This window comes from Curcuma longa, chromosome 4 (assembly GCF_044706935.1).
Source record: "Curcuma longa cultivar G26 ecotype Majalengka, Jawa Barat chromosome 4, ITB_CL_G26_1.1, whole genome shotgun sequence".
Classification (NCBI taxonomy): domain Eukaryota; kingdom Viridiplantae; phylum Streptophyta; class Magnoliopsida; order Zingiberales; family Zingiberaceae; genus Curcuma; species Curcuma longa.
Window position 1 is genome coordinate 9,539,600 of NC_133864.1, and position 12,153 is coordinate 9,551,752.

The window sequence follows — 12,153 nt, forward strand, 5'->3', positions numbered from 1 at the left end:
AGTAAGCTCGTCACCTTCAGTGATTAATGCCATTCAGCTTATCCAAATGAGAGGCCATGACAGCAATTCCCATAGAGCAAATATCAAACTTGACTACTAATTCTTCATATTACAGAAAGTTCAGCCATTCAAAATCTTTGATTTCATTTACATTTACTTGAGAAACTTTAATACCAGGATTTGAACAAACATGTTCATTGCTCCTAGATTTAATCAACCTTGATAAACAGCATCATGAACAAAAAGAAAAGGCAGAGTGGACGAGCCGAGTGAATTGGTCAAACCAACAAACCAGACTATTCCGTTCTCCAAAGGATCCTATTCCTAGTCCATTCAAATCTCTAAAAGATGCATAGAAACACTAGTCAAGGGAGACTAGGAGGGGCAGGACCGAGCGAATGGGGTAGCTTGAGCAAACTGAAGGAGTTAAATGGGCCAGCAAACCAGACAAGTAGCAAGGCAGATCAAACAGAACAATTTGAATGGATAGACCAAGAGAGAAGGATGAGCCAAATAGGTTGGACTAATCAGGTTAGGCCAGTTAAATAGGCAATGAAGATTGAGTTGATCGAAGGGATTGGCAAACCATTACATGTTACATAAAGGTATATTTCATCATTATGGAGATTTATTCTTTATCTATTACTTATAACATTCTAAAAACCAAACATAGGAAAGAAAATGATTTAATTTATGAACCAAAGTAAGGAATTTATTTCCTATTTCATTCCCCATCAATTTAATTACATTGGAATAATTGTTGGATTCCATAAATCAGCAATCTCAAGTGTTAGATGTTATACTGGTGATCACATGACAAGCATGATTGAGAGAATTGGAGTCAGCAGTTGAGTCGGCAACTGAAGAATTGGATCCCGCTGATGATTGTTGTCAATCGATAATGGTTGCAGATCAACCTATAGAGAAAAAAGACAAACTCTAAGGTATGAATTTATCTGAAAAGGCATTTCGTTTGAGGAATTTGTCAAAACTCCACAAAAGGTCAAAATTATATGTTCGTTTTGGCAATTCAATATCATCCACAACCATTAGTCACAAAGCAACAGACTAACCTGTGATCAAAGATGCACCAGACTCATTAGTGATAAAATGTCACAGGTTTCTGAAAAGATTTTAAACGATGGCCATTTTCAGTATTACCAGCCCTTTAAATAACAGACTATCAAAATTTTGTTGTAATGATTACACATCTATCATTTTTGGTGAACAATAAAGGCACTTCACTGTCCTAAATTGAGGCAGCAAGTATCAATTAGATGGCTTCCTATTTCTTTATTCTTTCTTTTTTCTTTTCTGTGATTCCAAATTACATAATCGTTCAGTTCTCACTTGTTCATAAGCACTTAGTTCAGAATTATTTTATTTTGAAAGAAATTCTCATATGCCTTTTCCAGTCCGAATAGTCTTTGCCTATTAGATAAAACTAATTAGGCATCATCTATAGGATGGATCAGCTATCAAGCAAGTATTCTCTGGGTAGGTACCACTTGAATAACAACTTAAAATAGTTCAACGAACACAAAGCTGAAACAGAAATATATAGTTAACAATTCATTAAATTCTCTCTCAGTTGATATGCATACCATTTATATTCCATTTAATCACAAAAAAAAAAAGATAAGACAGATAATGTTTACCTAAAGCTATGGTTGAAATGGAATTATTTCTCTCCCAGGCCACGTTTCTATCTTTTCAAAGTATTTGGCAGGTACATGACCATCAAAGCCTTCAGTCAAGATCACTTTGTTATCAGAAATGTAGAGTTTCATTCCTTCTGTGAATCAGTCATAACAAATGTTGTCAAAACATTGATTGAAGGCAAGGACCCAGAATAAGCCTCAGGCGACATGAAGGATTACCTTGTAATGCCTTTTTAACATCCAAATGGATCAAGATGTTGACATCCCGTCGCATTCCTGAGATGACAAAGGCAATAATAGTAATAGTGTTGATAACAATGCAAGCTGTAAAGAAAAACAATGAACAAAACCCCAACTATAATATCACACGTCACACCAATTACTATGGAAGTGACAGGAAAGACCATGATAGCCTAAAACAAACTTGCTGGATTCAAAGATTTTGAATGTATACATAGAATCTCACCAATATAAAAATAAAGGGATATATCACAACAAGCTCAAAAGTTGTCTGAAATCTTCAATGTTTTGGTGTCTCATGATTAGAAGGTTGACAAGAAATGGTTCTCGTGGTACTTCTGAATTGTACAGGACCACAACACTTCCATTGAAATGAATGGCAAGTCCAAACAATAGAATACCCCATGCCCAAATATTTCAGTAAGAAACAAAATTACTGCAACACTAGAGCAAGAAAATTTTCATTTGAGCATACCACTAATTACTTCTCTGGCTGAAGGCAAACCACTTGAAAAGTGTACATGTAGCCGTGTCATTCGCTTAAGACCAGATTGTAAAATCGAATCCAAGTTTCTTCTGTAAGTTCCATGAACACAAACTGTATAGTAAATTAATTAGCAGTTGGTTCATAATTTCAGGATCTTTACAATAAAAGCCAATGGTCATTATGTTTATTGTCTTTACCTGGAACTTGATCGGCTGATACGATTGGCTTCAGTAGACTTTCTGAGCTGATAGTCTACCAAAAGAATTAAACAAAAACAAACAAGTAAAAGGCAAGAACCCAAAGCATGTGATAGACAGTGTTAACTGATATAGCATCCAGACTGGGGAAAAACTTAAAACTAGCTTTTGTTAAGTAGAAAAGCATGGATGCACTTATTCAGCTTGCCCACCCAAAACCAAAACTAGTAGGCCTCTCATACTAGATCCTTCAAGTTCATATTTGTCCAGATTATGTTTCTTAGAGTCACTAGTAGGCTTTCTAGCAAAAAATGTAATTGCGAAAGAGTTCAGTTGTCTATGATGATGGAGTGAGATTTTCTTGTCTTTTAGAATTGATGGAAGTAGAGAAGAAGATAAAGAAGTACGTTTTTAATCAGTGGGCTTGTTGTGGTTCTTAAACATCAGGCTTGAGACCTCATGCCTATCATAATCCTTTCATGCATTGCACTGAGGAATAGTCACACAGAAATATGATTTCTGATGGATATAAAGAAGGATATTTTTTAGCAAACTTCAAGTAGTTGGGATACACACATTATTGGTGTTGGTGTGCAAGAGTTTTTCCACTTTACAAAAATAATAATAATAAATATAAAAAGAAGCTAGAATGTACCAAACTAACTCTAGCTCTAAGCTGTCACTCTTGAAGCCCTTGCCTTAGGACAAATTGTTCATGTACATGGGGGCAGAGCTTACATGGGCCCAGTGCGAGCAGCCCCACACTGGGCCCAGAAAAATTAAAATAAAATAATTATTAATTCTTCTTTGCCCACACTGGGCCGGTTTCAACATGTACCCACACCTTCAGCATCCCAGACACAATTCAACATGTACCCAGTTTCAACACAATACCTTCAGCCTTCTAGTGGTGTAATGATTGGCCTACCATATACTTTTAACACCTTACCTCCACCACCATCATCACCTCATATCACAAATCTAGCAAGACCATCTCCGTTGCCACAGCAGCAACAGACAAATTGTTAAGGCATTGTGAATTTTACATACATTGTGTTGCCTTCAGCCAAACGCACTAATTAAAGAGAACTCATATGCATTTTACATACATTGTTTTGTCCATCGGCTTCAACTAGCCCTTATAGCTGTGGTTAAGAAAAATCTTCCGATTTCTAATTTCTTTCATGTTATTAGTGATGTGGTAAATGTTGTTGGATCATCCTGTGAATGTTCTAATCTTTTTTAGAAGAAACATTCAGATTTTATTATTGAGGCATTGGAGAGGGGTGAGTTTTCGAGGGGTCAGGGACTTAATCAAGAAACTACCCTTCAACATGCAGGGGATACACGCTGGTCGTTGGGGTCACATTACAATTCATTGATCAGCTTGATTTCTATGTTCTCTGCTGAGAGTGATATGCTTGAAATGATTTTAGAAAATGATTCCAATTCTCCTGATCAAAAAAATTAAGGCATTTAATTTATTAGAGTCAATACTTTCATTTGATTTTGCATTCAATCTACACTTGATGAAACATATCTTAGGGAAAAGAAAGATCAAGATATTGTGAATGCAATGTATTTGGTACAAGTATGCAAATACCGACTCCAAAGTATGAGAGATGATGATTGAGATTTATTTTTTAAAAAGGTTCACTGTTTTTGTCAGCAACATTATATTGATGTTCTCAAAATAGATGATATGTTCACACGTTAGGCACCACATGATCGTCCCCATCGTAATCCACCATAAGTGACAAATTTGCATCACTATCGTGTTAGATTTATTCTATCATATTATTGATATACAACTTCAAGAATTAGATGATCATTTCTCAAAGGCAGGTACGGAGTTACTCCTTTGTGTAGTTTGTTGGGGTCTACAAAATTCATTTTTGGCTTTTTTCAAGAAAAAAATAATGCAACTAGTTGAGTTTTATCCATAAAATTTGTCAAGATTTGATCTCCTCATACTGGATGATCAACTTGAAACTCATATGTGATATGCATTCTAACAAAACATTTCAAGGATTAAAAAGCCTTAGTGATTTTTCAACGAAGTTAGTTATGTCAAAAAAAAAAGTAAGAAGTGTCCGTTGGACTATAAGCTTTTTGATATTGACATTAATTCTATTGATTACAACTGCAATTGTAGAAAGTATTTTCTGCCATGAGAACTGTGAAAGACACGTTGCGCAATAGAATAAGTGACAATTGGATGAATGATAGTCTTATTGTTTATGTAGAGAAAGATATATTTCTAATAGTTGATGATGAAACTATTGTACAAAGGTTTCAAAATATGAAGACTCGAAAAGAACAATTGTAAGGTAATTAAATTGTGGTGCTTTATGATTATAAGATTTTATATATTTTTATTTTATTAATTATATTATATTGTTGCCTACACTAAGCCAAGATCCTAACTCCGCCCTTGCATGCACATGTTGCCAAGCTTTCAGAGATAATAACAAAATATACTTTCTTTGTCATTTCAACAATAATGTGGGTTGCATCATTCATGAAAAGCATTCTATTCTCATGGGCTTACACTTGAACTTTTTTGACTAACATGAAAATTCTTACCAAGAGAGGATCTTCAAAAAAACCTTAATATATCTTTGGGTGATAAAACTTAATTTGACTTCTTGTATCCTTATTTTACTTGATTTTATCCAATGGAAATCCAAGCAAGTATTTAAATATGTATACATCATTTTATATAGCATACCTCATTTGCAAGCTCCCTTAAGTACTAAAGTTACTAATTAATTAAGAAAATGATCCTGATGTAGAGCAAATACAAGTTCTTTTTTGGGCTAATTTGATGTGACTAATGGCATTTCTTAGCAACCTACACATCACATGGTGTGCCACCAGACATACCTCAGAAAAATGATAATCTCACATTATTAGGGCATAAATATCAGATCCCTAATGAATATGCAATAAGAATCAGAGCCAAGGGGTAATTTTTAACCAGATAGACACTGCGTGGAAGAAAATTAACATTTAATTACCATTTTTCATGAATGTGAGTTAGACCTCAAGTAAAGTTACATCTCATAAAATCATACTCCAAAATTTTAGAAAAATCAATCGAACACCTTATCTGATTTGATTTCCACATAAGCTTGAGAAATCTTTCATTTAAAATAGTCAATAAAGTACTAGTGAACGTCATGTAAAGTCAAACTATTAACTTAAAAAATCTTTATCATCTATTTGAAATCAACAAGAATCATATCCATCTACTAAGCTCTTTGTAAAGCTATATTATTTTTTTCATCAATTAATACTATTTATAATCTATCTTTATCCCTCGCATCTCTCTTTACCCCTAATACCTTCCAGCCTAATAGAGTTAGCTTTCTATCAAATTTACTGGTCATCTTTAAAAACTGCAATACCATCTCAGCCTATTTTCTCTCATATTCTAATCTATCAGAATTTTAATTATTTTCATAATTTCCATTTTATCCTTTCTAATAGCTTTCCGTGTCCATCTTAGTATTCTCATCTCTACTACATTAAGTTTTTATACGTATTACTTAGCAATAGGTCAATACTCTGATCTATAAAGTACAGGGAATTATACCACAATTGTAAAATATTCAAATTTTAGTATGAGTAGTATCCAATGATCACACATGAACTCTAGATGCTCTTCTCCATTTCAATGACACATTCTATTTATCCTATTAAAGATATCTTCATCAACATTGCTTCTTATTGAACAATGGGTCTAAGATATTTGAATCTCTTACGAGGATTTCATGTTTACTAGGATTTCATGTTTACCATCTTCATTTTCAACTGATTCTTTTCTTATTACTAAAACTTAATTTTACATATTCATTTTTTTGCTCTACTTACAGCCTTTAATTTCTAAACTTTTTCTTCACAATTCACCTTGAATCTAATTCAATTATCATCTGCAATAACATATGCCAAAAAGGTTTATTTGTTATTATATCTAGTACAAGTAGAAAGAAGTAGGGACTTAGACATGACCTGTGGAAAATCATCTACCATAATCTTAGCAGCTCAAACACTAGTAATAAATTTACATATCTCATATCACATTGGTATAATTACTTGATATTACTTTTGATATTCCTTTCTCCTTTAAAACTTATTGTAATAAATGTCTAATGATTCTATTATAAACTACTCACCTAAAAAAGTAATAACAATGTAGAAAAATATTTTTTTATTCATTGCTAAAATTGTGTTTCTCTATTTGAAAATTTATAAGACTTGCATACAAAGCTTTTAACTAGGTTTAAACTAGAATTTTTAAGTCACAATAATTGCAAGTGCCCAAATAATATAATTACAAGTTATATTAAAACACATACATTTACTTGCAAACACTATTTGAAGACATTATTTAGCACACGTAAATTCTCCCTCACTTTATTTATTCATCATAAGGAAATTACATTTGCAAAGACATTGCAACATCCCAAAAGGAAATTAAACAAAATTTTCAATTTAGATTTGTAATGGCCATGTCTAGACAAAGAAAAAAAGTTTGTAAAAGTCTATGGTGGTTTAGCATAACATTCAATCCTTTATATAATAGTCATATATAAGTTTATTGTAAGAACTAGTTTTTCACCCGTGTGATATTTGCATAAATTTAAAATTATAATACATTTTTTAAAATAACATTTATTTTAAATTAATTTAAAATTTAACTTAGAAAATGTTAGAATTAAAAAGTTGTAGATTTCATTGTCATTTTATATTTTATAAAGTAAATTTAGATAATAATGCCTAAAATTTTTTACTTTTCTATTAAACTTGTTAACCAATTTAGATTGCAATTAATCTACAATCTCTCTAGGACTATATAATTTTTATGTTTTTATAAGTTTAGTCAATGTAAAAAAAATCTGGTAAAAGATATTTTTGTTAATACTGATACTGATTTTTATATCTACCATTTAATTTTTTTATATAATTAATTTAGAACTAGATATTTTAGAATTATTTAAATTATAGATTAAAAAAAACTAAATATAAATTTTAGATCGCTTTGTAAGTTCAAAATTTCCATAATAGTAAGAATTAAATTGTAGTATTAGTTGAGTTGATGTGTTATAATTAATATTTTTTTTTATTTATAATAAAAGAATTTATAATTTGTTGGCACAAGTAAACAACAAGTAATTGAATTAGGGTTTTGATGTATGGCAAGGAATTTAAAGTTAGTTATTGTATAATCTAACCAGTATGCCAAGAGTACAAGAAAACTTGACATGTACATTACAGGAGCAATACAAGAGGAGGAGAAGTCAAAGGAGTGGGCATTTGACAAGTAAAAAAAAAGTTCAAATAGGTCAGACGAACCAAACATTTAACAAGCGGAAGAAGTCCCGGAGGTTCTAGAAAATACTTAAGGGCAAGAAGTTTCGGTAGTTCAAGGACGACAATATACCAACAAGTAAGAAATCCCACTAGGTTGAGGACAATCAGATACCAAAAAAGGACCATTTTGACAAAGAAGACTGTGAGAGAGCAATTTTTATTTTGAAACGAGAGTAGCCTCTTACAACCAAGGCACTTGACTAAGAAACCAAAGTTCCGAAGTTAAAGTCAAACAGGCAATTGATTGAAGTCAACTGAGCAGTAAATAGTCAACTAAATTTGGCTTCTTAAGCCATAATCATAGTTGATCCAAATGATTTCTATTTTTCTATCATTTTTATCTAATTATTTTATCTCAAATATTCTATATTCAAAAAATAAAAACTTAGTCGATCAGATTTCAGGACTTAGTTAACCACATTAGCAGTGGTCAATAAACAAAGTCAACATTCAAAAAACTCAATTTTATCTTAAACTAGTCAACCAAATTCACTAAGGTGATCAACTAAAATGAGCCGACCAACGATAGTTTTCGACATAAAACAAGATATTCTGATTTATTCAAAGTTGGTCGACCATATGGAAACAAGTGGTATACCACATGACAAAGTCATTAGAAGATCAATCAACTAATAAAGTCATATTTGGTCGACCATGTGTGTAAACTTAGTTGACCACTCGCTCGGTCAGCAATTGGCATGCCCAGAGACAAGGTTAGTGAGAAAAATCAAAATTCGAAACTTACTTAAGTTAGTCGATCATTTGCTCAATCAATAGCCAACGAAGCAAGAAGATAAAATTTGAACAACAAAATCGATCCAGTTTAGTTAACTAGCATGTGCAAAGTGGTCAACCAGAAGACAATTAGCAGCTGACCTAGATGAAGCAGGATACGTGGTAACCAATTTAGCCAACCAATATGCAAAAAGTGGTCGACCAGATAGGCTAGTCAACCAGAATAACAAAGTTAGTTAATCAAAATCAAGATAATTGACACTGCGGATAACAACAATCTCTTGAATTGGTTGACCAAAATGGACAAGTGGATCGACTAGATCAATATTAAACTGCGACTATAAATAGAGGCTTTTGTTGCTCATCCAAGACATTAACAAATAATCAAAATTCATCATGAAATCATATAAAAAGTCCTCAATCCTTCTATCTAGAAGCTCTCTACGAGCAATGCTACTTGTCTATTGTCATATTATTATTACTTCTCTCTTACGTTGTTTTCTTGATTTTCTGTGTTTTATTTTAAATGTTCCTGAAAGGTATTTAGAAAGGAGGAAGTATAGTGGTGATTTAACAAAGCGTGATTTGCCTAAATCATTGTATTCTTTTTATCTTCCTATTGCACTTAGTTCAATAACACAAAATTTTGAAAAACACATTTAATTTCAAAATTAAACTTAAGATTGAAAAATCAACTTTATATTCTATTGCAAACTTGATTTCAAGACAATCTTTCAAACAATATTAAAGCTTTTTAAATTGATTTTAAATTTTAAGAGCACTATTCACCACCCTACCCCTTCTTCTAGCGCACAACACGATCCTACATAATTAACAAATATATTTATTTAATTTAAGCTATATATTTGTTGGGTAGTTATCAATAAAGGAGAAGGTGGATGCAATTGTTATTATGGCATGGTTCTCCTTTCAAAATTCTTCTCATACCTCATATTGGAGGTTTAAATATATAAGTTTTTCACATCGTTCCCTCAAAAATTAACATAAAATATATATTATTCACCTCAGAGATAAAGTTAATTATTTATTGTACAAAGTTTCTAAATTTCAAGCTGACTTATAGATCACATGTACACTAAAGAGAATGACAAAAAATAGATAAATTACCCCAATAGAGTGTCCTTGGTTCGCACGAATTAAGAGCTCCCCATCTTCCTCCAAAAGGCTGAACCGTTGTTTATTATCCCTCTTGACAGCCTGTTCTTAAATGAGCCACATATCGCATGTATCAAGATTGAACCAGTAAGCTCAAAACAAAATCCATTATTACATAAGGTTGAGCATGAAATAAAAGATTCATTATACAACAGATGAATAACCCCATTATTTTAATGGTCAAAGAAAAGGATACCAGTTCAATCAAAGAAAATCATTTTAATGATGGAAACAAAGTGATATAACTTAAGCTAAAGTATCTGATACTAGTTCAATAGTGGTCTCAATAATTTTCTGAACTAGTGAACAATACTTCAAAAGTAAAGGATAAAAATAGTGATTGTGATATTTATTCCATGCAAAATATCATTCTCCTAGAGCAAGATCTGATCTCATTCTCCTCGTTCCAAAATCCAAGCAAGCCCACCAGCACATTCATGCTACATCACCACCAAAGGTTTACCTAAGATTTGCTACCATTATTATGTAGGAGGCTTAATCAACACAAAACAGACTAGTTCATTCAAATGAGGTGTTGGATCGGATTGGACCGGCTAGAGGGGGGTATTGTTGGATCCAAAAGGATGTCTGTATCTCCACAATGGCATGATATTGTCCACTTTGGGCCTAAGCCCTCATGGCTTTGCTCTTGGGCTCTCCCAAAAGGCCTCATTCCAATGAAGATACTTTCCATCCTTTTAACCCCATGATCTTTTCCATGTGCTTTAGATGTGGGACTATGTTTGCACCCTTGCAACCCAACAATCCCCCCTCAAACAAAGGACCACTGGAAACTTGCCTACCATTTCTCATGGTCCGGCTGCCATTTCTCATGGTCCAGCTGCCCATGTCCTCATGGTCCGGCTGCCATGTCCCTCATGGTCCGGCTGTCATGCCCCTCATGGTCCGGCTGCCATTTCTCATGGTCCGGCTGCCATGTCCACATGGTCCGGCTGCCATGTCCCTCATGGTCTGGCTGCCATGTCCCTCATGGTCCAAGCCTCCCCTATTTCCTTTGTTTTTTTTTTAAGATTCAAAGCACATGGTTAGATCTAGATCATGGCTCATCCGGCGGTTAGTCCGGTGAAGAGCGGCCTCACTCCATATCAGGGACCCAAGGGTTTAGCAATGTGAGGTGAAGGTGCCTGGCCTACCTCACTAGGTGCAATGAAAGTCTTTTGTGTCAGTCTTATGGTAATGACCAAACTCAGGATCAGCGTCATGCAAATCCAGATTCATATCGTCAAGAAGCAGTAAAATTAGAGGATCAGGTTCCAAAACCTAGAGTCTTGCATTGAAAAAAATTTGGAAGCCAACTATTCTCTATCTATTAATATGGTACAATTAAACTCCGGACAAGACCACATTCCCCGTACTAATCACAAAAGAGTATTACAGAATCAAAGACCTCAAGGTTTTTTTTAATCAAACTGCTTCCCTTTCAAAGAATTTGCATGTGTACTAATTGCAGTACTTTTATTTGGTACTATTTAGCCAAAATCACAATTAGAATATGAACTAGGGTTCACATACCAATTAAACTTTTAAAGAAAAAAAATAGTTCGGTGCATGAAGCTTCCACCAATGCAGAGTCCCAGGAAAGGGTCGGACCACATTAAGGATGTATTTGGTTCAAATTATCATACATCACCTTGGTTATGTGATCACCAAGTAATCAAATAACTAAAGTTATAGGGTATAAAACATAACCTAATGTTGTTTGGTTCAATTTATTTATTTGGAGGGAATAAAACATAATCAATTTAACATTTATTATATTACCCTTAATTAAATTTATTTTAGAATAAAAAATAAATTAATAATATTAATAATAATATTAATGATGATAATAAATTGATAATATATAAAAAATATTTATAATTTATTTATAATTTTTTTAAATTTAAAATAAATTTATATATATTTTAATAAAATAATTCTTTAAAATAATTATTTTACTAAAATAATTCCTTAAATTAATAAATATAATTCATTATTTTTATTTTAAAAATTTAAAATAAATTTATATATATTTTAATAAAATAATTATTTTAATAAAATAATTCATTAAATTAATAAATATAATTCATTAATTTTATTTTTTAAAATTTAAAATAAATTTTTATATATTTAAATAAAATATTTTATTAAAATAATTCATTAAATTAATAAATATAATTCATTAATTTTATTTTTTAAAATTTAAAATAAATTATCTTTTAAATTTATAAGTATTTAAATTAAAATTTATTGAATTAATTAACTCGGTTTCAATTAGATT

The 12,153-nt window shown here is 32.1% G+C and overlaps 1 protein-coding gene across 1 annotated transcript; it reads right to left on the reverse strand.

The window, feature by feature from the left end:
- Nucleotides 1–670: 670 nt before the first annotated feature.
- LOC141827847 (putative tRNA 2'-phosphotransferase) lies at nt 671–9,898 on the reverse strand. Its single transcript, XM_074715178.1, has 6 exons — nt 9,825–9,898; nt 2,586–2,640; nt 2,377–2,499; nt 1,881–1,937; nt 1,659–1,795; nt 671–917 (listed from the first exon to the last, which is right to left on the reverse strand). Exons 3-5 carry the CDS (start codon nt 2,435–2,437, stop codon nt 1,665–1,667), a joined length of 249 nt encoding a protein of 82 aa, XP_074571279.1. The 5' UTR covers nt 2,438–2,499; nt 2,586–2,640; nt 9,825–9,898; the 3' UTR covers nt 671–917; nt 1,659–1,664.
- Between the last annotated feature and the right edge of the window lie 2,255 nt (nt 9,899–12,153).

Coding starts and splice junctions, on each gene's coding strand:
- LOC141827847 (XM_074715178.1), bottom strand. CDS start 2,437: ATGACACGGCTACATGTACACTTTTCAAGTGGTTTGCCTTCAGCCAGA. Junction 1,938..2,376: donor AGCCAGAGAAGTAATTAGTG/GTATGCTCAAAT, acceptor TTGTCATCTCAG/GAATGCGACGGGATGTCAAC. Junction 1,796..1,880: donor TGTTAAAAAGGCATTACAAG/GTAATCCTTCAT, acceptor ACTGATTCACAG/AAGGAATGAAACTCTACATT.